At 50.3% G+C, this 27,914-nt stretch overlaps 1 protein-coding gene and 1 pseudogene across 4 annotated transcripts; one reads left to right on the forward strand and one right to left on the reverse strand.

Annotated features, from left to right (window-relative positions):
* Positions 1 to 993: 993 nt before the first annotated feature.
* LOC102146933 (uncharacterized) lies at positions 994 to 3,116 on the reverse strand (annotated as a pseudogene).
* On the forward strand, positions 1,826 to 27,338 carry EXOC3 (exocyst complex component 3). Of its 4 annotated transcripts, none has more exons than XM_005556524.5 (13): positions 1,826 to 1,880; positions 5,092 to 5,291; positions 6,597 to 6,816; positions 12,787 to 13,468; positions 16,837 to 16,954; positions 17,897 to 18,022; positions 19,698 to 19,798; positions 22,236 to 22,346; positions 22,433 to 22,583; positions 24,447 to 24,569; positions 25,230 to 25,391; positions 25,798 to 25,925; positions 26,774 to 27,338. In XM_005556524.5, the coding sequence occupies exons 2-13, from the start codon at positions 5,148 to 5,150 to the stop codon at positions 26,943 to 26,945; spliced, it is 2,238 nt and encodes a 745-aa protein (XP_005556581.3). In that variant the 5' UTR covers positions 1,826 to 1,880; positions 5,092 to 5,147; the 3' UTR covers positions 26,946 to 27,338. The 4 variants fall into 4 exon arrangements, 3 of the variants coding, with proteins under 3 accessions (XP_005556581.3, XP_015306655.3, XP_045250648.2); XM_015451169.4 differs by having other exon boundaries at positions 25,230 to 25,343; XM_045394713.3 differs by lacking the exon at positions 26,774 to 27,338 and having other exon boundaries at positions 25,230 to 25,470; positions 25,798 to 25,926.
* Positions 27,339 to 27,914: the final 576 nt, after the last annotated feature.

A 27,914-nucleotide genomic window follows, 5' to 3' on the forward strand; every position in this document is an offset into this window, starting at 1 on the left:
ACTACAGGCATGCACTACCATGCCTGGCTAATTTCTGTGTTTTATTGGTAGAGATGGGATTTCTACCAAAAAGACCACGTTGTCTAGGCTGGACTCAAACCCCTGGGCTCAAGGGATATGCCCTTCTCAGCCTCCCAAAGTGCTAGGATTACAGGTGGGAGCCACTGTGCCCAGCCAAGAAAGACTTTTTTTTTTTTTTTTTTTTTTGAGATGGAGTATCACACTGTTGCCCAGGCTGGAGTGCAGTGGCACAATCTCGGCTCACTGCAAGCTCTGCCTCCCAGGTTCACGCCATTCTCCTTCCTCAGCCTCCTGAGTAGCTGGAACTATAGGAACCCACCACTACGCCCGGGTAATTTTTTTCTTGTATTTCTGGTAGAGACAGGGTTTCACCATGTTAGCCAGGATGGTCTGGATCTCCTGACCTCGTGATCCGCCCGCCTTGGCCTCCCAAAGTGCTGGGATTACAGGCGTGAGCCACCGTGCCCCACCAAGAAAGACTTTTAATGTTAAGAAGTTACTAGACAGTCCATCCAAATTCACTACCAGACACTGAATAACAGTATGAGTCTTTAGTTCATAATACTCAATGTTACTATATTTTGAAGAGTCCTAAAAGCTTTGGTAATTTTGGCCATTTTTTTTCCTTCATTAGTTTCAAAATTAGTCATAATTTCTAACATAATTTTAACTTTTTTTAAAAAAATTTTTTCATTGCTCAACTTGTTGCTAGATTTTCAGAAATTACAAGAAAAAACGGAAATAACAGACCCGGGGTGTTAGCATCAGCAGGGCACGGGGCAGGGCTCCTTGTGGGAGTGGCAGCGGGGGCTCCCACAGCTCCATCTCCATCCTGTGTGACCCCGCCCTATGCTGCTGCCACTTTCCTTGTCTCTGCTGGCTTCTCTGCCACCTTCCAGACCCTTCCTTTTGTGTGGCCGATTTTCGGGAGGGGCCAGGGGCGCAACCTAGCAGCTGCAACCTATGAAGGACTTTCTTGTTAGTTGGTGCATCCTTTATCAAACAGACAAACCCCGAATGCTGGTGGTTTAGCACGTGCTTTTTCCTCCTGGTGAAGCCAAACGCTGGCCATGGGCCTCTCTTCCAAGCAGCGACTCAGGACCGGCCCTCTGCAGCAGCGGCCCAGTGACACACATTCACTCTCCAAGACCCGCGCCGCTGGGCCTCTGAGGGGCCCCAGAAACATCCCGTGGCCACCCATCCCAGGGCATTGTTCCCACGTGGGTGCCGATGACTGCGCTCCTGCAGGGGCTGAGTTCGTGTTTGGGTCCAAGGGGTACCCAAAGCCGCTAGTCTGCTGGTGGCAGGCAGACAGACGCTTGATTCCCAACTTTCCCCGCTTTCGTTTCCTCGTTTACTGAATGCTCGGCGCCCACCTCAGTCCGCGGCAAAGGTGGGACGCCCCTGCCACACTGCAGTGCGGACGGCAAGGCCAACATAAAGACATGAGGCGTCAGCAGAGGACGGAGCCACAGCGGCTCTGGGGCTGTCTTCCCTCCGGAGGTCGGGAAGGGAACGGAGAGAAAACGCAGGCAGCCACGCTGGGCGGAGGCTTCCAAGACTGCGCCGGCCCTGGGGAAGGGCGCACGCGGGGGTCGCCGGAGGCAGCGAGAGGGCCTGAGTTGGGGGGGCTGGGACGGGCAAGGAGACCCCCACCCGGCAGTTACCATGTCCTGCTGGGGAGCGGCCACGGGGCAGGTCCCCGAGCTGAAGTCGCTCGGCCAAGAGACGGGTACCCGCCCCGCCCGGAGCGCCGGACCCATGCTTCCGGCGCCGTTGCCGGAAGCGGAAGTACCCGTTCGCTGTCCACTTCCGGGACTCCGGGGGCGGCGGCTGAGGCTGCGGCGTAGGCTTAGAGGGTGAGTCGGCTGCAGGTCCGGACGGCCCGCGGGTCCCTGGGCGGTGGTCGCCGTGTTTCATCCTTGCTCTCCCTGTCTCTGGCTTCCGCGGGGGCGCGTAGGGGGAGGCCGGACCGGGACCTGGAGGGTAGGGAGGCCGTTCCGGGTCCCGTGGAGCATCCCGCTCGTGCGAGTGTCCTCGGCGCAGGTGTCCTACCCGGCACATGTGTCCCCCCAGGCACAAGTGTCCTTCCTGGTGCAGGTTTCTCCTTGACGGTGTCTCCCCCGCACCAGGCGCAGGTGTCCTTCCTGGCGCAGGTGTCCCCCCTTCGGAGTAGGTGTCCCTCCTTGGGGCAGGTGTCCCTCCAGGCACAAGTGTCCTTCCTGGCGCAGGTGTCCTCCAAGGTGCAGGTGTCCCCTCAGGCACAGGTGTCCCCCCAGGCACAAGTATCCTTCCTGGTACAGGTGTCCCCTTGACGGTATCCGCCCCCCCAGGCGCAGTTGTCCTTCCTGGCGCAGGTGTCCCCTCTCGGACCAGGTGTCCCTCCTCGGAGCAGTGTCCCTCCGGGCACAAATGTCTTTCCTGGTGCAGGTGTCCTCCAAGGTGCACGTGTCCCTCCAGCGGAGGTGTCCCCTCCGTGAGGTGCCCCCCAGCACAGGTGTTCCCCTCGACGCAGGCATCCCCCCGGTGACGTGTCCCTCCCGGCGGAGGTGCCTGCCCGGCAGAGGTGTCTCCCTGGTGCAGGTGTCCCCCTGCCGCAGGTGTCCCCCTGGGTGCTGATGTTCCCCTCAGTAGGGTGTCCCCCCCGCTCGGTGGAGAGACTCACAGCAGAGCCAGCGCCAGGGAAAGGCAGTCAGAAAGACCCTGGTAGGGGTTGAACCTGGGTTTCTATTTGTGGCTTCTGAGTTCCTCTTTGGCTTCTTGACCCAAAATCTTTAGTCTTCAGGCTGGGATGAAAACCTCTGCGTTGTTTTTTTTAACTTAAGGTTCTCCCTTTTCCCACATTAGTAGCTTTGTTCTGACTCCAAGGTGAGCCTGCTTCTGCTTCCCAGCTCTTCACTCACATCGCCTTGGCTTCCACCCACAGCATGACAGACTTCACTCCAGCCTGGAGATGGGTCCAGTCACCTCACTGTGTGCACCAGCAGAGTGCTGGGTGTCCACTTCTTGGGTTGTTATCCAGCCCTATAATCAAAACCATGCAGACTTTAATGTCAATGGAAATGCTGATGATAATATCCAAACAAAATAAGAAAACAAAAGTGTGCACCTGCGAAGTCATAGAAGCAATGGAATCTTAGCTTTAAAAGAAACTCAAAGGGAAAAAACTGGAAGGAAACAAGCCCTGTTGGAGGGAGTTGCCCAAGTGTCAGGATTTAAGGGGAGTTGCCTGAGTGTTGGGATTTAAGGGGAGTTGCCTGAGTGTCGGGATTTAAGGGGAGTCGCCCCTGAGTGTTGGGATTTAAGGGGAGTTGCCCAAATGTCAGGATTTAAGGGGAGTTGCCCGAGTGTCCGGATTTAAGGGGAGTTGCCCGAGTGTCGGGATTTAAGGGGAGTTGCCCGAGTGTCGGGATTTAAGGGGAGTCGCCCTTGAGTGTCGGGATTTAAGGGGAGTCGCCCTTGAGTGTCGGGATTTAAGGGGAGTTGCCCGAGTGTCGGGATTAAGGGGAGTCGCGCCCGAGTGTCGGGATTGAAGGGGAGTTGCCCTTGAGTGTCGGGATTTAAGGGGAGTTGCCTGAGTGTCGGGATTTAAGGGGAGTCACCCCTGAGTGTCGGGATTTAAGGGGAGTTGCCCTTGAGTATTGGGATTTAAGGGGAGTTGCCTGAGTGTCGGGATTTAAGGGGAGTCGCCCCTGAGTGTTGGGATTTAAGGGGAGTTGCCTGAGTGTCGGGATTGAAGGGGAGTTGCCCTTGAGTGTCGGGATTTAAGGAGAGTTGCCTGAGTGTCGGGATTTAAGGGGAGTTGCCCCTGGGTGTTGGGACTTTGTATTTTTGTCCTGTCCAGATTTTGTACATTGTATGCCTAATTTCGTAATCAGAAAATAAAGAGAAAGGAAAGGTTGCAATGTAGGTCCAGATGAAAAAGGAGAAGAGAGGGGTCTGAAAGCATGTGGGCGCGGAGAATGAAAAATTCCAGGAGAAGGCGAATCTTGTTAATATTCATGAAGATGAAAATCGAACAGCTGAAATCAAGGGGAACAGCTGTATCAGATTCCCGCATTGACCAGATGCTCACCAAGCAGCTGTCTTAGCTCCCCGAGGAGGACGATGGTGGAGGGAGCATGGAAGGCAGGCTTGCCTGCCATCTGAGCACCTGTGGTCTGCATCGGACCTGCATAAAGGAGGGAAGCGCAATGTTTTCTATGGCAGTTAAAAAAGGGGGAAATGGGGTTTTGGATACCCAAGACAGTAATGAGTTTTTTTGTTGCTGTTTGTTTGTTTTTTTTGTTTTTTGAGACAGAGTCTTGCTCTGTTGCCCAGGCTGGAGTGCAGTGACGCAATCTCAGCTCACTGCAAGCTCCACCTCCTGGATTCATACCATTCTCCTGCCTCAGCCTCTTGAGTAGCTGGGACTACAGGCATGCGCCACCATGCCCGGCTAATTTTTTTTTGTATTTTTAGTAGATACAAGGTTTCGCTGTGTTAGCCAGGATGGTCTCAATCTCCTGACCTGGTGATCTACCCACGTCAGCCTCCCAAAGTGCTGGGATTACAGGCATGAGCCACCGGGCCCGGCTGACAATAGTAACTTTTGTAGGGAATTGTGGGGCTTGTGCTGGGCCTCCAGCTGTGGTACCTGTTTGGGGGAGATGTCTGTGCTGCATTTGTCTTCACTGAGGGTCCTGGTACAGCTGCCCACAGGCCTGGCCAAGGTGCTGGGGGAAGGCTCCCGAAATGAGAAACCAGCCCTATCTTGGGGAGAGATGTGCCTTGGAGACTGACATCTACATGGTGGGTGGTTTGGGACCCACATCTAGAATCTTCCAAATGTCCATGTCTCTCATGCCTATGAAACGCACCTGCTCTCCCCTTAAAGGTTTAACTTCCCCAGGTTTGTGTTATGAAGGTTTGTTTATCTTATCAAGGAGTTCCTCATCCTAGTTCAGCTTTCTTTGAGGTTTCCTGGATTAATGATCTCAGACGCTCTCCTTGTAGCTCCATTGTGATCATCTGATTGTTTGGGGGGAGGTTTTATACCTACCATTTCTAACAACCTAACAACCCCTGCAGTTCACACAGAATACCTCTAGCATGAACACTGTGAGGATTCCACCTGCTTTTTGACCATGAAGGAGACAGACCGGGAGGCCGTTGCGACAGCAGTGCAAAGGGTGGCTGGGATGCTCCAACGCCCGGACCAGCTGGACAAGGTGGAGCAGTATCGCAGGAGAGAAGCACGGAAGAAGGCCTCCGTGGAGGCTAGATTGAAGGTGAGGCCACCTGCTCCACTCCCAGGCAGCACAGAGCCATCTGTCTTGGGCTTCAGGTTCCTGCTTGACATCACCATGCTGATTTTGCTAAACTAGCCTTTGTGGTGATGTGCAAGGAGGCAGAGCTGGACTTTCTTGAGCAGTTAGTTACTTTCAGCAGTGCATTACCAATCAGTAGCTTTGCTTAGAAGACAGTGGGAATGGTGAAAACAGCAAAGGAACAACCTTTTAAACACCCTGAGGCCGGGCACGGTGGCTCATGCCTGTAATACCAGCACTTTGGGAGGCCGAGGCGGGCGGATCACCTGAGGTCAGGAGTTCAAGACCAGCCTGGTCAACATGGTGAAACCCTGTCTCTACGAAAATACAAAAATTAGCCAGGCATGATGGCGGGTGCCTATAATCCCAGCTACTTGGGAGGCTGAGGCAGGAGAATCGCTTGAACCCAGGAGGCACAGGTTGTGGTGAGCCGAGATTGTGTCATTGCACTCCAGCCTGGGCAACAGAGTGAGACTCCGTCTCAAAAAAAAAAAAAAAAAAACCAACCCAGAAACAACAACAAAAACAACACCGTGAAAGTGACTATTAAGTTTTTTGTTTTTTTTTTTTTGAGACAGAGTCTCGCTCTGTCGCCCAGGCTGGAGTGCAGTGGCCGGATCGCAGCTCACTGCAAGACTATTAAGTTTTTAAACAACACCAGAGGAATGAGAATTAGTCTTATTTAAAGCTCTTCTACAGAGCACCACTGGAGGGCATTTTGTTCAGATTGTTTTAACTCACCTTTAACACAGAGTGGATCTGAAGCTCGGGTGCTGATTCTTTCCTGTGGGTCAGCTGTCCTGAGGCCAAGTATGGTCCTGGCTGAACAGCAGGAACCCCCCACCCCAAGCCAGTGAAGTCCTGACCGTTCTCTCTGCCTAGATGAGACCTCTTGGGAAACTAGGGTGCCTGGGGAGAACATGGGTGACGTCCTTCTGAAGGTACCATAGCAGGCCACGGCGCAGGGCAGACCCGTGGTGGTGTCTGGTGTCACCAGGTGTGAGGCTAGATGAGGAGTGTCCTGACGTTTTCTCATCAAAGCTTTAAAATGCATCATTTTTCTGTTCCCAGGCAGCAGTGAAACAAAAAGTTACATTGTGAATCAATTAAATCCTTGTTAATTTTATTCTCTTTTCTGGGTATTGACTATTTCCTGCTACTCAGTGGCTCTTTCCTGAACTTGACCCTCCCGGGGAAGATTTGTTCTTCAGGAGGCAGCACATGGCTGTCACTGGCTCTTCTCACCCTTGTGGCGTCTCTCCTCAGGCCGCCATCCAGTCACAGCTGGACGGGGTGCGCACAGGTCTCAGCCAGCTCCACAACGCCCTGAATGACGTCAAAGACATCCAGCAGTCACTGGCGGACGTCAGCAAGGACTGGAGGCAGAGCATCAACACCATCGAGAGCCTCAAGGATGTCAAAGATGCCGTGGTGCAGCACAGCCAGCTCGCCGCAGCCGTGGAGAACCTCAAGAACATCTTCTCAGGTACCAGGCAGAGGCTCGAGGCACTTGCCATGCTCACACCTGTCTCTGCATGACTCACTGAGTGCTCTGTGTGCAGTGTGCTTTGCAGCCCGCACTGTAGACCTGTAGACGGTAAGCGTGACCCTTGTCTGCTCAGCGTCTTTTTTTGAACGTGGATGGAAGTGATGAGCTGAGCACGTAAAGGCTAGAAGAAGGCTTGTAGTTCAGTGTCAGGACAGAGGCCCAGCAAACGCAGTGTAGAGGGAGTCCCTGGCTGAGTGTCGTTGCCTTGCCTGCGATGTGGCTGTTAGACTCTGTGAGTGCAGAAGAGTGAAGGTGCCGCGGCCCATGCTTAAAAGGAGCTGTGGGAGAAGCCGCCCTGCACATGGGACAGAGCAAGCAGATTCCAGAGCAGAAGGGATGAGGCGAGCAGCAGCTCCCAGGCGGCAGGAGAAGCATGTGTGCCCAGGCCAGGGCAGAGCTGGGGCTCAGTGCCGTGGGGGTGTGACCCTTTCAGTCTTCTCCCTGAACGCCTCAGAAGGATGCCAAGGGCCCAGTAACCTGTCCCTGAAAGGTGCCAGCTGGCCCTGGGTGGTGGCTCCCAGCATTTGTGTTCACAGTCTCTTCCCACTTGCTGTGACGGGAGCTGCTTCCACAGCCTCGTCCCTCGCCTTGGTCCCCATCTGTGTCAAGGTCAGCAGCATCCTTCAAGTCCCCAACCTCAGAAGCCTTGGCAAGGTCTGATTCTTTCCCTTTCTTTGTTCCTATCTGGCCTCTTGGCAAGTCCTTCCTGTTCCTCTACCCAACGTCTCTGCCCTGATGTCTGCATGACACTTCCCCGTCAGCAGCCGTCACGGGCCCCAGCTCACCCTCCACACTGGCTGTGCTGCATCATCTGATGCTCCTCAGCTCCCGAGGCCACGTGTGAATTGGCACGGTTCTCCCTGGCTGCCCACAGCACACCTTGGTAACCTGTGTCCTGTCCACCCCGTCCTGTCCGCCCTCCTCTTATGCTTGTGGCTGCAGCATTGCTGAGCACCTTGTCCCGTTGCTTTGTGTGTGCCCTTCTTCCAGGGCGTGATCCGCAGGGTGACATGTTTGGCTGTGGTCTGCATCTCTTTGTGCATGCCCAACACAAATGCCACAGTGATGCCAACTCAGAAAGCAGCTCTTGTTGGTGACTGTGGACCGCCTGGAACTGGAACAGAGTCCCTCGACGGAGTCTCCTTGGTGATGCTCAGCTGGCACCTTTCTAGTTCATTTCCTCTTTTTTCGTATTGGCTGGCTACGCTTCCTTCTGGTCTTTTAAACTAATGCCTAATGACCAAAAGGTGCATTACTGGCATTAGTTTTTTTGTTTTTTTGTTTGTTTTTTTTTGAGATGGAGTCTCGCTCTGTCACCCAGGCTGGAGTGCAGTGGCCGGATCTCAGCTCACTGCAAGCTCTACCTCCCGGGTTTATGCCATTCTCCTGCCTCAGCCTCCCGAGTAGCTGGGACTACAGGTGCTCGCCACCTCGCCCGGCTAGTTTTTTGTATTTTTTAGTAGAGACGGGGTTTCACCGTGTCAACCAGGATGGTCTCAATCTCCTGACCTCGTGATCCCCCCGTCTCGGCCTCCCAAAGTGCTGGGATTACAGGCCTGAGCCACCGCGCCCGGCCTGGAATTAGTTTATCTACAGTAGTTGGAAATAATTTCCTTTTCTTGGTGAACAAATGAGCCTACGTGGTATGCATGTTTTTTGTTACGGATACATTTTCATTGAGAAGATGTGCTTTGGGTCCCTTCAGACTTGTCTCATTGCCTATAATTCAGTAATGCGGTGTACACAGCTCCCCTCCTGCATTCTTTCTTGTGCTAAAATGCACACACACAGTTTGCCATCTTCACCATTTTTAAGTGTACAGTTGGGGACTATTAAGAACGTTCACATTGTTGTGCGACCATTGCCACCTCCATCTTCAGAACTCTTCATCTTGCAGACGTGAACATCTGCACCTATTAAACACTGACTTGGCACCCTCTGCCCAGCTCCTTTTCCCCAACGTTCTGCCTTCTGTCTCTGTGAACTGGATGACTCTGAAAACCTCATAGAAGTGGCATCACATATTATCTGTCTTTCTGTGACATGCTTATTTCACTCAGCATGATGTCCTCAGGGTTCTTCCATGCTGTAGTATTGCAGAATTTCCTTCACTTTTAAGGCTGAATAATATTCCGTTGTATGTATGGACCGCATTTTGCTTCTCCGTTTGTCTGTTGGTGGACACTCGAATTGCTTCCACATTTTAGCCATTGTGAGTAATGCTGTAGTGAACATGGGTGTACAGATATTTTACTTTTATTTATTTCTGGTATGTACACACAAGTGTAACTGCTGGACCGTGTGGTCATTTATGTTTAAATCTTTGAGCAGCTGCCAGACTGTTTCCTCCAGGGGCTGCAGCATTTCAGTTTTCCACCAGGAATGTGCGAGGTTTCTGATTCGTCTGCATTTTCATTCTTCTCTAAGTTTTTAAAAATGTCCCTTATGGTTGGGCGCAGTGGCTCATGCCTGTAATCCCAGCACTTTGGAAGGCTGAGGCGGGCAGATCACCTGAGGTTAGGAGTTCGAGACCAGCCTGGCCAACATGGTGAAACCCCATCTCTACTAAAAATGTAAAAATTAGCCGGGCATGGTGGCGGCAGGTGCCTGTAGTCCCAGCTACTCGGGAGGCTGAGGCAGGAGAATCGCTTGAACCCAGGAGGCAGAGGACACAGTGAACCGAGGTCATACCATTGCACTCCAGCCTGGGGGACAAGAGCGAGACTTTGTCTCAAAAAAAAAGTCTCTTATGTTTCCTTTTTTGCCTCATTAATTGTTTAAGAATATGTTGTTTAATTTCCATAAATTTTTGGTGAATTTTACAATTTTCCTTCTGATACTGATTTCTAACGTCATCTGCTGAGTTTGGAGAAGGTACTTTGTATGATATTTATCTTTTAAAAACCTGAGTCTTAATTTGAAGCCTAATCCATGGTCTGTCCTGAAGACTGTCGCATGTGCATGTGAGAATAGTGTGTGTTCTGTTGTTGGGTGTTCTTTCTGTGTCTGTTCAGTCTGGTTGGCTTGTTGCATTGTTCAAGTCCTCTCTTTCCTTGTTTAGCTTCTGTCTACTTGTTCTGTCCATTATTGAGAGGGAGATATTGAAGCCTCTTTTAGCTTCTGTCTGCTTGTTCTGTCCGTTATTGAGAGAGAGTTATTGAAGCCTCCAACTGTTACAGAAATGAATGTTTCTCCCTTCAGTTCTATCCATTTTTGCTTCATGTATTTTGATGGTCCGTTAGTAAATGCAGAAATATTTGTAATTGTTCCATCTTCTTGCTGAATCTTCTATTAATACATTATGGCCTTCTTTGTGACTAGTTTTTTTTTTTTTTTTAAGTCTATTTCATATTTATTAGTATAACCACTCCTTTTCTCTTTTGGTTATTATTTACGTGGAATATCTTTTTCCATCCTTTTACTTTCAACCTATTTGTGTCTTGGGCTCTAAGATTAGTCTCTGGTGAACACGTAGAGTTGAATCATGTTTTATTTTTTAAATCTATTTTGTCCACTTCTTCTGATTGAAGAGTTTAATTAATTTTGCCTACCTCTTTTGATCGAAGAGCTTACATTTAAGTGATTACTGATAAGAAGGGACTTCTGTCATTTTACTGTTTGTTTTTTATATGCCATATAACATTTTTGTCTCTTATTTCTGCATTTCTTTTTATTTTGTGCTTTTGATTATTTTGGTAGTAAACATTTTAATTCCCTTCTTGTTTCTTTTGTGTATATTCTATAGCTATTTTCTTTGTGCCTACCATAAAGATTACACTTAACATCTAACATTATCTCACTTTAGTTTGAATTTATATCAACGTAACTTCAGTAACACACAAAAATTGTCCCTATGTGGCTTCATCTCTACTAGCTTTGGGTTGTTCATTTCACAGAATTACATCTTTATACATTGTGTGTCCAAAAACATAGACTAATAATTGTTTTTTAATGCATTCATTTTAAAAAATTAGGTAGAAAAACAATGTGGAGTTAGAATCCAAAGTTACAGTGTTACTAGCTTTTAGACTATTTTTTAATGTATTAGTTTCTTTTTTATTTGCCCCTTTCAACCAGAAAAATATTAGTCTCTTAAGTCATGCAGAAAACAAAGTGATGAGTTAAAAACTGAAGTGTTAATAATACTAGATTTTATGATTGTCCATGAATTTACCTTTTTTGAGACCTTTACTTCTTCACATGGCTTCCAGTTTCTCCCTAGCATTCTTTCTTTTCAACCAGTGGGACTCCATTTAAGCATTTCTTGCAGGACAGATCTTGTGGTAACAAGCTTTTCAACTTTTATCTGGGGATGTCTTAATATCACTGTCACTTTTGAATGACAGTTTTGCTAGATTTAAGGTTCTTGGTTGACAGTATTTTTCTTTTAGCGCTTCGAATATGTCATCCCACTGCCTCTGGCCTCCAAAGTTTCTGGTGAGAAATCTGATCTACTCATAATCTTATTTAGGAGCCCTTGTTTCTGACAAGTTGCTGCTTTCAAAATCTTTCAAAAGTTTGATTAAGTTGTATCTTAGTGTGGACCTCTGAGTTCCTCTTGCTTGGAGGGCATTGAGATTCTTGGATCTTCATATTCATGTCTTTCATCAAATGTGGGGAGTTTTCAGCTATTATTTCTTCAAATAATGTATTGCCCATTTCTCTCTTCTCCTTCTAAAAGTCCCACTAAGCATATGTTGGCCTGCTTGATGGTGTCCACAAGGTCGCTGAGGCTCTGTTCACTTTTCTTCAATCTTTTTTCTTTCTGTCCCTGATACTTGATATTTCCCATTGTCCTGTCTTCACTTTCACTGATTCTTTCTTGCACCTGCACAGATCTGCCTTTGAATCCTTTCAGTGAATTTTTCATTTATTGTACTTTTCAGCTTCATATTTTCTTTTTTGTTTCCTTTTGGATTTTGTCTCATTATTGGTATTTACATTTTGCTCATACATGTTTCTTTCTTCACATCTTTTAGTTCCGTATACATCTTTAAATAGTTGTTTTAGAGTCTTTGTCTAGTAGATCTGCCATCAGATCTTTTACAGGGACAGTTTCTTATGTTTTCCTTTGAATGGGCCATACTTCTTTCTTTGTGTGCCTTGTGATGTTTTTGTTGTTGAAAAATGGACACTTGAATCAAATAATGTGATAACTCTGGAAATCAGATTCTTTCCCCTTCCCAGGTTGATGATTCTTGTCTTTGGTTGTTGTAGGCTTTCTGTGCCAAGGCGCAGCCTGAAGTGTGCACTTCAAGGTCATCTCAAGTCTTTTCTGAGCCTCTGCCTTTGCCTGGGCATGCATTGGCCACTTCTGAATTTTTCCTGTAAATGCAGTTACTTTTGAATGTCTTTATTTATATATAAATATCTGGCTTTCAAAAAGGGGGACAGATGAAAGAGGTGGTGAAGACATTGGCCCTTTAAAATTCCCTGGAGGTGTGCGGGGGTGAGGAGGGGCCTGTGAACAGGGGAAGATGCAACAGTGGCTGCTCACCTCTTCGCACCTCTGTGGTCAGAAGCAGCAGTCAGTGATCAGAGTACAGATCTCTGGTGTGGAGGACAGGGTTGTTTTTGCTCAGCTAGGCTGCAGACTGTGTTTAGGCAGCTCCAGGAACACATCAGCACATGCACAGCTGCCTGCGGGGCAGGATGTGGGGCCTGGGTAGCCACTGCCCAGCTGAGAGCTGCAAATGCCCAGAGTTAACCACAGTTTACAATTTATGCCTTCAGTAGACTCCAGAGTTCCAAAGATAGTTACCTCAGACACATCCTGCCATTGCAGTTGTTGTTAGCTAGGGAGATGGCTTCCTGCTCTGCCGTGTTCCTAGAATGCTGCACGCAGGCAGCCTTTTATGTGGTGGTGGTGGTGGTGGTTTATGTTGCTGTCTTGTGCCTTTTCTCTAGTGCCTGAGATTGTGAGGGAGACCCAGGACCTAATTGAACAAGGGGCACTCCTGCAAGCGCACCGGAAGCTGATGGACCTGGAGTGCTCCCGGGACGGGCTGATGTACGAGCAGTACCGCATGGACAGTGGGAACACACGTGACATGACCCTCATCCATGGCTACTTTGGCAGCACGCAGGGGCTCTCTGATGAGCTGGCTAAGCAGCTGTGGATGGTGCTGCAGAGGTCACTGGTCACTGTCCGCCGTGACCCCACCTTGCTGGTCTCAGTTGTCAGGATCATTGAAAGGGAAGAGAAAATCGACAGGCGTATACTTGACCGGAAAAAGCAAACTGGCTTTGTTCCTCCTGGGAGGCCCAAGAATTGGAAAGAGAAAATGTTCACCATCTTGGAGAGGACTGTGACCACCAGAATTGAGGGCACACAGGCAGACACCAGGGAGTCTGACAAGATGTGGCTTGTCCGTCACCTGGAAATTATAAGGAAGTACGTCCTGGATGACCTCATTGTCGCCAAAAACCTGATGGTTCAGTGCTTTCCTCCCCACTATGAGATCTTTAAGAACCTCCTGAATATGTACCACCAAGCCCTGAGCACGCGGATGCAAGAGCTTGCATCGGAAGACTTGGAAGCCAATGAGATCGTGAGCCTCTTGACGTGGGTCTTAAACACATACACAAGGTAAAGCTAACCTGGCGCCCGTGTTGTCTCTTAGGTAGAAGCCGTGTGTGAGAGGGGTTGGCAGCCACTTGCCGGAGAGCCAACCACAGGGCGTCACTCTGGGCAGGTGCTCCGGGCCCACGGCCTTGGTTTCTGGCCAAGGGGCGTCTTCTTTCTGGTCCACCTGCTGGTGCCCAGCCTCTGGTGTTTGAACACTGTTGTGCTTGGGAGGGATCTCTGCTCTTGGCCTCCAGCCCCGTTGAGCTTGACAGGGTGCAGCTCCGGGCTGGGCCATTATCCTGTCTCACCGTGTGCTGACTTGTTTCCTTACGGTGACACCCCGAAGCAGGCGTGTTTTTGCCCATTTTACAGGTGAGGACACATGGTCCCAGGTGGGGCTGGGACTAGCACATGGCCACCCAGCTGGGGAGGAGACCACCACATCACCTCCCTGGCTTCCAGCAATCCTGGGTTTGGTTTCTCTTCACCAATATCCTATAGCAGTGAGTCTTTCAAAAATAAACAGTTACAAGTCTAGATAGTTCGAGAAAACTCTATCATCCTTTTTGTATCCTAGCACGAGGCTTTGTCACTTCACATAAGGGAACATGAACCACTCTGTGCATGGATTAATTGGAAGTAGTGTTGAAAACGGTGCAGTGGTGGGGGCATTCTGAAACTCTTTTTTTTGTTGTTGTTTGAGACGGAGTCTGGCTCTGTCACCCAGGCTGGAGTGCAGTGGCCGGATCTCAGCTCACTGCGAGCTCCACCTCCCGGGTTTACACTATTCTCCTGCCTCAGCCTCCCGAGTAGCTGGGACTACAGGCGCCCGCCACCTCGCCCAGCTAGTTTTTTGTATTTTTTAGTAGAGACGGGGTTTCACCGTGTTAGCCAGGATGGTCTCGATCTCCTGACCTCGTGATCCGCCCGTCTCGGCCTCCCAAAGTGCTGGGATTACAGGCTTGAGCCACCGTGCCCGGCTCCTGAAATTCTTTAAGATTAGGTAGCTGCAGTGAAAATTTATTTCAATTTTCCATGGTTTCATAGATAGAAAATAATAATAAGTCATGTATTGGAATAATTCTTTTTATTTTTTTGCCTATCTTATCACTGCAGTGGAGAAATTGAATAAACCTCCTTTTTTTTTTTTTTTTTTTTTAGCAGTGAGGCATTTTTTTTGGTGCTTTGTTTGTTTACTGGTATCTGCTTATAGAGAATTTGCATTTCAATACAGAAAGACAGAAGAGAAAGGAAGCACCCCCTGCAGAGAATGGTCACCGTAGCTCTCTGCACAACCGTGGCTCTCTGTGCAACCGTGGCTCTCTGCACAACCGTGGCTCTCTGTGCACAACTGTGGACTCACCTCCCTGGCTCTGCCACTCATCCTCATGGCCGCCCATTCTGTAGCCTTGACCGTGCAGGCCTCCCACTCCGTGCCTGGCGTGTCAGCAGCCCCATGAGGCAGGAGGCAGGGGATAATGTGCCCAGGTCACACAGCCAGTGAGTGGGAAGCTGAATTCCAATCCTGTCCCTGGGCCCTCCCCGGCCGTGGCCACTAGACTAGGCCGTGCATGGGAAGCTGGATTCCAATCCTGTCCCTGGGCCCTCCCTGGCTGTGGCCACTAGACTGGGCTGTGCGTGTGTGCACCTTGCACAGTTTGCGTCTTGATTTTGTCTTTCCACGTTGTGAGTGTTTTTCTGTCCTTGGGGAGTCTTGTGAGTTCCATCACCCCGGCCTTTCTCAGGGGAGGTTGAAGTGCTCCCACTGGAAACATTCACACACGGAATTGAGGTTCTTGGGCAAAAATATCCAGATTAAATAAAAGTCTTTTAAAATGTGCAGAATTTTAGGAAGCACTTTTTTACTCAGGAAGCTCTTGAATTTCTTATAGTGGACTGGCCCTTAATCATTTTATTCAGTGTTACTCTGAGAAAGTATTTAGGGTACATAGCATGAGGCATGTTAGTTGAATTTTCTGAGTGGTCAAACCTTAAACTTAAAAAATGTTTTAATTTTAATTTTTGTGGGTACATAGTAAGTATATCAAACCTTAGCCTTTAAAGAGCCCAACCTCATACACAGATAATAACTTTTTATTTATTTATTTATTTATTTGAGACGGATTCTCACTCTGTCACCGAGGTTGGAGTGCGATGGCGTGATCTCGATTGACAGCAAGCTTCGCCTCCCGGGTTCATGCCATTCTCCTGCCTCAGCTTCCTGAGTAGCTGGGACTACAGGCGCATGCCAACATGCCCGGCTAATTTTTTTGTATTTTTAGTAGAGACGGGATTTCACCATGTTGGCCAGGATGGTCTTGATCTCCTGACCTCGTGATCTGCCCACCTTGGCCTCCCAAAGCGCTGGGATTACAGGCGTGAGCCACCGTGCCCGGCTGATAATAACTTTTTAATGAAAACTTTTCCTGAAGTGTAGCACGTATTTCCTGTCTTCTGGGCAGTAGACTGGATGTAGTTTAGGCTGTTCTTGCAGATACATTTTTATCAGTAATGTCCTGTATTCTGCTTTCCAGTCATCACCCTCTGCAGAGCACAGTGATGTTGACTGCAGTGGCTTGTTTCCAAAGTACAGCACAGCTGCCCCTCCATACCCAACGGGGAGGGATTCCAGGAGCCCCCTTGACTATCAAAATCCTCTGGAGCCTAAGTCCCCTTTATAAAAGGGTATAGTGTTTGCATGTAACTTGTGTACATTCTCTTTCCTGCTCTAAATCATCTCTAGATTACTTATAAAATTAAATACAGTGTAAATGCTATGAAAATAGTTGTTGGACTATATTTTTTGAAATTTTTATTATTTTTTATTGTTGTTTTTCCCAAATATTTTCAGTCTGTGGTTGGTTGAGTCAGTGGACATGGCGCCCATGGCTGTGGGGGCCGGCTGTGCTTGTTGTCGTTTTGACTGAGTGCGTTTGTTTATTCAGTGCCTCCTGTTTGCCAGGCCCTGCCTTGGCTCTGGAAGTGCAGTGAATAGAACACATGTCTTCCGCAGGGAAGTCTCTTCCGCATTTGAGCCCTAGCACCTTATGAAGCTGGCACAGCAGGGTGAGGCTGGGGTTGGAGGGACTCACGTGGTCTCGCAGCCAGTGGGTGACGCCACGGAGACCCCAAGGCCCTTGGCCCCTGCCCTGCACTTTCCCCGGTTGGAGGGACTCACGTGGTCTCAGAGCCAGTGGGTTGACCCCACGGAGACCCCAAAGCCCTCGACCCCTGCCCTGCACTTTCCTCTGAGCCGTGGGCCGGCTGTGACCAGGAAGTCTCCAGGGTGGGTGGACGTTCATGTGTCAAGTGAAACAGCCTCGACACACTTGGATGTGCTCTTCTATGTCTGTCGTGGTTTGTCATTCACGTTCCTGGTTCCCCCATAGTACGGAGATGATGAGGAACACGGAGCTGGCCCCGGAAGTGGATGTCGGCACCCTGGAGCCATTGCTTTCTGCACACGTGGTCTCTGAGCTGCTTGACACGTACATGTCCACACTCACTGTGAGTAGGGCCGGCCTGCGTGCCATAGACCACCGTGCTGGTTGTACAAGTAATTGGGCTTGGCAGCAGGCAGGAGGCAGGGTGGGAAATGCCTTCGCATTGACTTCCTATGGTACGTTGCTCAGTTGCCCAGGCTCTGCTTCCAGGCCCTGACAGGTCCGTTTGCTAGAAGAGGAGAATGGCCTCTTCTCTGGGCCTGGATCCGAAGCTTGTCCTCTGCTGGAGATGTGAGCCTGTGCCGTCCTCAGCAGGCTGGCCAGGGCCCAGGATGTCTGAACCGTGTGTGGCGGCACCTGCCAGCTCTCGGCTCTGAGTCCCAGGGTCAGGGGGGGTCAGTCAAGGACCAAAGGGCAAGTCCATTTGCAGCTTGGTGACCACCAGGTGGTCTCAGAGTGAGAGGAGGGGGTCAGCAGGGTCTGCTTCTTAGACAAGGGTGTGTCCACCTAGCAAGGCAGCATTGTGACCAGAAGCAGAGGTGTCCTCAGGAGCTGGGGAAGGAGTGCTGTCTTCTCTTGGGACATGAGCTGCTGTGGTTGCTGAGTCTGGGCAGAGGAACAGGCCTGACCGGACCTGACTGGACCTGGTCAGCCTCGTTCTCTGTACACCTGGGACTCAGCGGCCTTGTCCTCCAGCATGAGGTGCAGCCAAAAGGGCATCTAGTTTCTTCTCCCTCTTTATCTGTACAAAGGTTCCAGTTAAATCCCTGCAGGCTGCCGTGGGCCCTGCCTCCCATGGGGGTGGCTCCTGGCTCCCTGCTCTGGAGTCCTCATTTGGGAACGAGGACTCTGGTGCCGTGTGTCTGGTTTCTGGAGCTGTGCATGCAGCCGACCAGGTGATTGGCATGACCCTCAGGCACCTGCTCTTCTCCTCTTCTCTTCTCTTCTCTTCTCTTCTCTTCTCTTCTCTTCTCTTCTCTTCTCCATCATGCTGAACTTCCTTTAGTCAAACATCATCGCCTGGCTGCGGAAAGCACTGGAGACAGACAAGAAAGACTGGGTCAAAGAGACAGAACCGGAAGCTGACCAGGATGGGTACTACCAGACCACACTCCCTGCCATCGTCTTCCAGGTATCAAATGCAGGGGATTGGCACAGTTCCATTTCCTAGTGGATAGTAGGACCTATAGGTTTTACAGAGTGACACAGATACCCGGGATCTTCATCCGCAGAGTGTGGTGAAAATATTGAGAGCCCTGCCTGGTGCATCTAAGTCCTCTGCTGTCTCTGTCTCTTTCTCTCTGAAGCTGCAGAAACCTGGGACGATACTTACCAAATAGTTTTGCCCAAGGTCACTTTACTTTTCTGACTGGGTCTTTATGGGTTTGGACTAGAGCCTAATTATATGTTATTTATGTGCGACTTTCAAATGTGAGTTTGTTTGGTTGATATCCAGGATTTGTCCTAAAAAATGGCACATGATTGAGTCTAAACAGGTAGATTTTGGGAGCGTCCATTATTTGTTTTGAGACGTAGTCTCACTCTGTCGCCCAGGCTGGAGTGCAGTAGCACACAGTCTTGGCTTACTGCAACCTCCACCTGGTGGGTCACGGCGTCCGTTGGCTTTTAAAGTTGCTTTCCTGTTCGTTGGTTAAGGTTCTAAGTATTAGACTCACTTGCATTTTTACCACAGATTCACTTTCCAATGCCCGAGCCTCACTAGGTGTTAGACCCAGTGTGTTCTCACCACGGATTCACTTTCTAGTGTTTGACCACCCTGTGTCCTGTTTTTCCTGCTTTTTTTTCTTTTGGCTCATCATGTGTTTTAATTTGAGTGGCATTGCTGAGGGATGGAGCCCAGTTGTGTTAGAATCCGCACTCAGGACTCTGGTCAGGCAGGAGTGAGGGCTGGTGGGTGACATTTCTCTCTGAATGATACCGTTGGTTATTGACAGGCTAGTCCAAACCCATTCCTTTGTTTGGAAACGGATGCTGTGAGAAACTCTGTGAGGAGAGCCCAGTGAGCTCTGTCCCCTTGTCCTTCCTCTGCCTGTGTCAGCTGCTGGCAGGGCCTGGCACACCCCAGGTCCAGATGCTTTTTTTTTTTTTTTTTTTTTTTTGAGACGGAGTCTCGCTCTGTCGCCCAGGCTGGAGTGCAGTGGCGCGATCTCGGCTCACTGCAAGCTCCACCTCCCGGGTTCACGCCATTCTCCTGCCTCAGCCTCCGAGTAGCTGGGACTACAGGCGCCCGCCACCACGCCCGGCTAGTTTTTTTTTGTATTTTTAGTAGAGACAGGGTTTCACCATGTTAGCCAGGATGGTCTTGATCTCCTGACCTCGTGATCCACCCGCCTCGGCCTCCCAAAGTGCTGGGATTACAGGCTTGAGCCACCGCGCCCGGCCCAGGTCCAGATTCTTAGGAACTCTGCATCATGACGGTCACAGGGCCAGGGAAGGTGAGTCAGCCGCCTGAGGGGCGCCATCCCTGGTGAGGCTTCACTCCACACATTAGAACTCCAGTCACGTAGTGTGAGGACTGACATGGCCCCCATGGGAGAAAGCAGTTTGCCAGGAATTAAGAAATGAGTCACTTGGTACTTTCCCAGGTGAGAAAGTTGTTTTTGTTTTTTTGTTTTTTGTTTTTAAAACTAACTTTGTTACTTTTCAGGTGGTTTCATTTTTTTTCTCTGAATTTGTACTATCCTAAATGCCACTTAGCAAACGCGGGTTTTATATAACAGCAAACCTGCACTCTTAGTACACTCCTGTAAGATTATACCAGAATTAATAAGTTCTCCGATTTTTAGATGTTTGAACAGAATCTTCAAGTTGCTGCTCAGATAAGTGAAGATTTGAAAACAAAGGTACTAGTTTTGTGTCTTCAGCAGATGAATTCTTTCCTAAGCAGGTATGTCTTTTTGCCAGTGTGCTAATGTACAAATTGAGTGTTCTTAAAAATTAGAAGCAAACATTTTTTGATCCTACTATGCCTGTTATTAAAAAAAAAATTAAGCCTATAGATTCCCCACGTGTCACTCCTGTGTTCTTCAAAAGCAAAGGGAGGGAGCGGAGCTTCTGGATCATCTTCCCCTTGAGTGGACCACATGCCTCCTTGGGCTCCCAGAGCCTATGGGTTGTGACGTCCTTAGTGATGCACCGGATGACACCAACTCTGTTGGAGTCAGGCTCCTCCCGTCGCCTGTTCTGAACTTCCTCGGGGTAGGGGTGGCGACTCCTGCTGCAGGGCCCACTTCGCAGTGGGGAGGGCGTCCTCGGCCGAGCTGGCCTTCCTCAGAAGGGTTCCAGGCAGCCATGACCTGGCACACCACCCTCCCCATGAGTTGTTGATGATAATTTTCAAACCTATACAGATGTGGAAAGAATGGTGTAAAAAACTGCTGTGTTCACCATCGTGCAGTCCAGAAGCCATCCCCTCCAAAGCCCCCTTGCCTAAACTGTTCTCCCCTGCCCATTCTGCTCTCTCTGCTGAAATACCTTGAGGCAAACCCCAGGCACTGTGGCATGGTATTTATGACCCTCTCTCAAGCCACTGCAGTGCCATCAAGTCAGAGACATGCACAGTGACTCCATGGGGTCATCCAATGCCAAGTCTGCATTTGGGTTTTATCTCAAATGTGTCTTTCGATAGTTGTGAATCAGATCGGACTGCATCACATGAGGGCTTAGGGTTCCTAGGCCTCTGGTAAGCAGAACAGCCCCTTCCCTCCTTAAGCTGCTGCTTGTAGATCTCTGTAGAGAGATGTCCCTCAGCCTCGTCCTCAGTCTGCCATCAGCTCCCGAGCCAGATACTGGCTCCGCAGGCTTGGATCCCACTTACTGGCAAGTGTGTCTTCCACAATGTGGCACATCAGGAGACGTGGCATCTGTAGGTCCTGTCCTGGTGGCTTAGATACTAAGCCACACTGCCCACTCAGAGTTCCCATCTGCCATCCATCGATGGGGGTCATGCCCAAGTCCCCACTGGCAACCCGTCAACAGGGGTCACAGCTGAGTCGCCACTGGCCCTCCATCCATAGAGGTCTTAGCCAAGTCCCCACTGGCCAAGTCTTAGCCAAGTTCCCATTGGCCGTCTATCCACAGAGGTCATGGCCAAGTCCCTATTGGCCATTTGTCCATGGGGATCTTGGCCTGAGTTTGTTTCTTTGGAGGTCATTGTCATGAGGTTAGATTCTTCTATAAAGAGACCGTCCCTGATCACCCTCAGCTTTTTCATGACCTGAACCACACTTTGGACAGAAATGCTGACTTCTTTCCCTTTAATTGCCAGCTTTCAGTTTGCTCCTTTCTTAACATCTCTTAGAAATAGAAACAGTGTTTGTTGTACAATTCTTCCACTCCCATATGTGCTTGAGAATGCCCACAATAAGTTTAAAAATAGAGTGGGTCACTATCTCTGTGTGTTTTCTTGACGTTTCAAGTGTGTTTTTAATTGGATGACTTCAGGGACAGTTTCTGAAAGGGACATTTTACCTGACATTTGGTGATGTTCTTAACACTATGAGTTTCTAGGTGAAGTGTACAGTAAATAAGATAAAGCTTTCCCAGTTCCTCATAATCAAATATGTAGTATATTTTTACAATCAGAATGCGGAACCATATTTTTTCTTTCTCCTTTTTTCAGTTATTTTTTACCAACTCCTCAAAATTTTTATATTTTTAAATTGTTTTTTAAGAGACAAGGTCGGCCGGGTGCGGCGGCTCATGCCTGTAATCCCAGCACTTTGGGAGGCCGAGGCGGGTGGATCACGAGGTCAGGAGTTCGAGACCAGCCTGGCCAATATGGTAAAACCCCGTCTCTACTAAAAATACAAAAATTAGCTGGGCGTGGTGGTACACACCTGTAGTCCCACCTGCTTGGGCAGCTGAGGCAGGAGAATCACTTGAACCCGGGAGGTGGAGGTTGCAGTGAGCCGAGGTCGCACCACTGCACTCCAGCCTGCGTTACAGAACAAGACTCCATCTCAAAAAAAAAAAAAGAAAAAGAGATAAGGTCTCATTAGGTTGCCCATGCTGGAGTGCAGTGGTAGTTCACTGCAGCGCAGCCGGCAGCCTTTGACTCCTGGGCTCAAGTGGTCTTCCTGCCTCAGCCTCCTAATGAGCCATATTTTAAAGCCTGAAGTGAAGTTATTTTTGATCCATTTAAGTGATCAGCCTCTCTGTCCTTCCATTAGTCTGGATCGTCTAAAGATTGTTTTATTTTTAGAGGCTCATCCGGTCAGATGTTAGTGATGTGAAATATCAGGCCAGGCATGACGTCAGCATGGCGTTTGAAACAGCTCCATGTTGTCCTTAGTGCTGTTTGACCGAAGCCTGTCTGTCCTCAGATATAAGGATGAAGCGCAGCTGTATAAAGAAGAGCACCTGAGGAATCGGCAGCACCCACACTGCTACGTTCAGTATATGATAGCCATCATCAACAACTGCCAGACCTTCAAGTGAGTGTGGCCGGATGCTGTGGTGGGGGACCAGTGGAGGCTGGCCTGCCCAGCCGCTGTGTTGAACCTGAACCATTTCCTTGCAGAGAATCCATAGTCAGTTTAAAAAGAAAGTATTTAAAGAATGAAGTGGAAGAGGGCGTGTCTCTGAGCCAGCCCAGCATGGACGGGATTTTAGATGCCATCGCGAAGGAGGGCTGCAGCGGTTTGCTGGAGGAGGTCTTCCTGGACCTGGAGGTGGGCCTGGCTCTTTCCTTCTACCGTTTTCGGGGCCAAAGCATGGTGATTCCTGACTGCCCTCTGGGACACAGGCTGTGAACTGTACCGTGCGGACGCCATCCGGGGAGCCGGGCTGTGCACTTGCATTCAGGTCAAATCGCTCAGAGCGCCTCCATTTTCTGTGATGCTGCATGCTTCATATGATGCAGGGTCCTTATGCACAATTCAGTAGGTTCACCCAGTAAGTATGAGAGATATCAGACAATTTAGTGGATTACAAAATAGAAACAGATATGTAGGGACCTGTCAAAAAGTCAAATTGAGAGTGCATACACACACACACACACATCATCTCCCATAGATCAGTTTCGCTTTTGAATATAGATACACAAAAATCATTAATAAAATGAATTTAATATTGTATCAAAGGCATAACCTACCATGAAACGTAGGGGATATTTCAGAAACATAAAGATAGTTTAACATTATTTAGATGTATTGGCAAAAGTCAGAATATATTTTAAAAATAAGACCATGTAGGCCAGGTGCGGTGGCTCACGCCTGTAATCCCAGCCCTTTGGGAGGCCGACATGGGCAGATCACCTGAGGTTGGGAGTTTGAGACCAGCCTGACCACCATGGAGAAACCCCGTCTCTACTAAAAATACAAAATTAGCCGGGTGTGGTGGCGCATGCCTGTAATCCCAGCTACTTAGGAGGCTGAGGCAGGAGAATTGCTTGAACCCGGGAGGCGGAAGTTGTAGTGAGCCAAGATCGTGCCATTGCACTCTAGCCTGGGCAACGAGTGAAACTCCATCTCAAAACAAAACAAAACAAAAATAAGACCATGGCCATCTGGTGGTCCTGCTAGAAAGGTGTTCCTGGGATGAGGGGTGGGATTGGTTGCTGATTTCATCAGTGTCTGGTTGTGCAAGAGAACGGAAATGTGTGTGAAAGTGTCCCCAAAGAGGCAGACACTTGTAACTTTCGCAAAAATGACTTAGAAAGCAAGAAGGAAATATTTACATTTGAAATTATTTCAAAATTTAAAAAGAATATATAGAAAAATGGACGAAGGACATGAACGGCCACCTCACATTAAAAGCAACACCAGTGTCCTCACCATGAAAGTAGACGCCCAGTCTTATCCTCGAAGCAATGAATGCTCAACAGGACCTGCCTCTCAGTAGGATGGCAGGAGCGGGAGATGCGGATGCCTCTCAGGCTTGTTGAGGGCGCGAGAGAAAGGGGCTGTTTGGATTCTGTGTGGGCCTGAACTGGATTGGGTTTTGGAGGGCAGCTTGGAAATACAGCCATTGTAGTTTTAATTTGTAACTTTTACTGGAGTTTTAATTTGTATACTTCTATTGGAGTTTTAATTTGTATATTTCTATTGGAGTTTTAATTTGTATACTTTTATTGGAGTTTTAATTTGTATACTTTTATTGGAGTTTTAATGTATATACTTTTTGACTGAAAAATTCAACTTTAAGGAATTTCATCAGTAGAATTATACAGATTCACTGTTGCATTATTGCAAAATGTGAAAAAAATTTAAATGTCCATCAATAGAGAATTGGGCAAATAAATACAATAAATATATGTAGCCATTAAAGGTAAAATGTATACATGCACAGATATTTCCATCTTTAACATGTCATTTTGTGAAGCTCATCACAGAAATTGTAGTATAAATCTCCTATACTTAAAGTACACATTTGCAGATTATATAATCGAATCTTTACCTGAGTGCGCATTGCTGTTGTAATTAGAAAAGCAGTGCCATGTAGCAAAGGCGCACGGAAGTGCCTCCCTCCCACACGCACTCAGCCCTTGTGGGACGTTGAGGTGATGATTTCTATGATCTGTTTCTGCTTTTCAGCAACATCTGAATGAATTGATGACGAAGAAGTGGCTATTAGGATCAAACGCTGTAGACATTATCTGTGTCACTGTGGAAGACTATTTCAACGATTTTGCCAAAATTAAAAAGCCATATAAGAAGGTAAGAAGGTGGGACCTAGTCCCCTAGTCACCTTCACGGAGGGCTCACCTCTCACCCTGCTCAGAATTCAGCATCCAGTGAGCCCCTCCGTGAGTGAACGTTCACTCGTTGTCCTGTCAGCTCAAGGGAGGCAAGAGGCTCTGCGGACGCCGCCTCCCTGGGACGCGGCTCTGGTAAAAGTGGCGGGGGCCCTGTGGCGCCCACTCGAGGTGGAGGGAGCTGTGGTTCCCGGACAGGCCCGTGTGCCCCATCTTCTTGCCCCTCCACGCACCCCAGGGGTTTCTTTCCACTTCAGACCCTCCTTCCTGCAGGACCTAGGTTCCTCTTTCCTCCAAAATGTCTGCCACGTTTGGCAGATGCTGCCGTCGTTATCAAAGGCAGCAGCAGCCACTGACACCGGCCCGTCCGTGGACCGAGTGCTGCTGCGCAGCACGCGCCTCACCCACGTCTGTCCTGCTGGTGCAGGGCTCCGGGTCACGGTCACTGTTCCCCCCCCCGAGCCCCCGCTCCTCCTCTGCGGTGAGATTCCCAGAGCCGTGGCGAGCGAGGAGTGGGCCCAGCCTCCGGGGAGCCGCTGGCAGCCCCGACCTGGGTTTAAATGGAAGTGCTCGTGGCCGCCACAGCCGCGGAGCCTGCCGCTGACCGCGTGTTTCTCCCCAGAGGATGACGGCCGAGGCGCACCGGCGCGTGGTGGTGGAGTACCTGCGGGCCGTCATGCAGAAGCGCATCTCCTTCCGGAGCCCGGAGGAGCGCAAGGAGGGCGCGGAGAAGATGGTGAGGGAGGCGGAGCAGCTGCGCTTCCTGTTCCGGAAGCTGGCGTCCGTGAGTGTCGCGCCGTGCCGGGTGGGGAAAGCCCGCCGCCCCGCAGCCCCGTTCAGCCTCCGCCCCGGACTTTGAGCCGGTAGATGAGAGTGCGTGTGTGTGTCAGGCGGGGCCCTGGCTCCGGGTCCTGCCTGAGCTTGTGGTTGAACACGAATGACCGCGGAGGCAGGCGCGGCGCGGGCTCCCTGAGGGACGCTTCCGTCTGTCCCGTGCTGCGAGGCGCTGGCCGCCTCCCACTGACGCGCCCTCACCCAGACCCGGGCCGTTCCTGAGCTTTCAGAGTAGATCCTGAGGAGTCAGGGGCAGAGGGAGCTTCCCAGTCAGGAAGGGGCTCGGCCAGAATCCGGCCGCTCCCGGGGCGGGGGGACAGCCCAGGGCGGCTCCTCACATTCCTGCTGCCTTCCAGGGTTTCGGGGAAGACGTGGACGGATACTGTGACACCATCGTGGCTGTGGCCGAAGTGATCAAGCTGACAGACCCTTCTCTGCTCTACCTGGAAGTCTCCACTCTGGTCAGCAAGTATCCAGACATCAGGTAAGGGATGCACGTCTGCCTTAGAGTCCTTCCTTCCGTCGCGGGGTGGGTGAGGCTCCCGGTTGGCCAGGTTAACCCTGCAGCACGGCAGGGGTTCAGGTGCGGGGAGCAGAGCGGCTCCTGTGTTGCCTTCCGTCGGGCCTGGGCTGCGGTATGGGTGGGTGGAGCTCGCGGGGCACACCCGGGTGGGGACAGTGGGGGCAGGGGTAGGGTGGGGGCAGGGCTGTGACAGCTCTGCTGTGTCTGGTGGGGAAGATTTGGCCTGTGGAGTGGCCTGAGCGGGGCGAGTTTAGGAAGTTTCCTCTGTGCTCATGGTGGACTCAGTAGGGCCCAAGTGCCGCTCAGACCGGACACCCTCCGAGGACGTGATTACAGGGAGTCCCCAGTGCCAGGCTCAGGGAAGGGGACCCACGCACGTCCCCCCTCTGCCATGCTGGCTTCAGGCTCCAGGCCAGCCTTCGCAGCCCCCGTCTCAGGGCACCTGCCACTTCCCCAAGGGGCCACTTCCGTGGCTGCAGCTGTGCCACCTCTGTCCCATCATCTTGCCATTTCTGGTTAAACGTGGAAAACGGGGTCTTGAGCTCTCCACAGTCTCTGCTCTGGTTGGGCAGGAACAAAGATTTATAAAAGCAGTGTTGAAAAATCTTTCTGCAACTGGATTGAGAAAAGGCCGAGTAAGATGAAAACGCAGGCTTGTCTCCCGCTGAAAAGGGAGAGGCGCCGTTTGTCTGCAGCTGTCCTCACCCCCTGCGTTCTGTGGGCTGGGGTGGTGAGGCCGTGAGCCCCTGGCAGCGTGGTGCATCATGGGGGTGCTAAGCGGGCATGGGCTGACGCCTCCCCATCCCCAGGGACGACCACATCGGTGCGCTGCTGGCTGTGCGTGGGGATGCCAGCCGTGACATGAAGCAGACCATCATGGAGACCCTGGAGCAGGGCCCGGCGCAGGCCAGCCCCAGCTACGTGCCCCTCTTCAAGGACATTGTGGTGCCCAGCCTGAACGTGGCCAAGCTGCTCAAGTAGCCTCCGCCGGCCTGCCCCGCACGCCCGTGCACAGCCCCAGTCCCTGCCCTCAGAAGCGCGGGAAAGCCGATTGCTCTCCTTGGCCACATGTGCTGCTTTCAGCTGCACGGCCTGTGCTTAGGCGCCAGCTTGATACACCGGGTATGCGTGGAGTGAGCGTCCTGAGGCCACGTGCAGAGACCCCTCATTGTGCTCTCAAAGCCCTGTGTGCACAGGGCTCTGCCACATAGCCTCTCTGGGGTGCTTGTTTGTTGCAGTGGTTGAAGGCGTGTGGGGCGCAGGGGACGTGCACCTCCGTGCCCCTCTCCTCCCTGGGCCTTCACTGCACCCCATCTGCTGTAAGTGCTCGAAACCCTGTCACCTAATTAAAGTTTCTCGGCTTCCTCAGAGAAATGAAAAGGCCACGCATTCTCTTTTCTGGTGAAGGTTTTCTGACTAGTGATCTAGCAGTGCCCAGGAACTGTGGTCAACCACAGTAAAAGTCTTCCCTCAGCTTGGAGGGCACCCTCCTGGTCTCCTCCTGTCTGACATCCCCAGACTTACTCCTTGGGTTCTTTGAGAGATGAGACACTCACCAGCTGCACCCAGGAAGCCCTGTCCCCACCCTTAGGTGAGCAGACCTCTGGCACCGGGTGGTGCCAGCCAAGTCAGCCGTACCTGGTAGACGAGCAATGGCAGGAGTGTAAATTTTAGTAAAAGTAAATATGAAAGTGAATATTTACTTGGAGTACATTTCAAGACCTGTGAATCATGCTTTTCCTGATACAGAATCCTTTAAATTCTTTTCCAAAATGTACCCATCTCTCTACAGCATCTGCCTTCAATGGTAGCATCATTTTGCACGTTAATCTTTAATTTTTTTCCAAAGCTAATCAAGGCATTACCCCAGAGGCCGGGCGCAGTGGCTCATGCCTGTAATCCCAGCACTTTGGGAGGCCAAAGTGGGTGGATCATTTGAGATCAGGAGTT

This window comes from Macaca fascicularis, chromosome 6 (assembly GCF_037993035.2).
Source record: "Macaca fascicularis isolate 582-1 chromosome 6, T2T-MFA8v1.1".
Classification (NCBI taxonomy): Eukaryota; Metazoa; Chordata; class Mammalia; order Primates; family Cercopithecidae; genus Macaca; species Macaca fascicularis.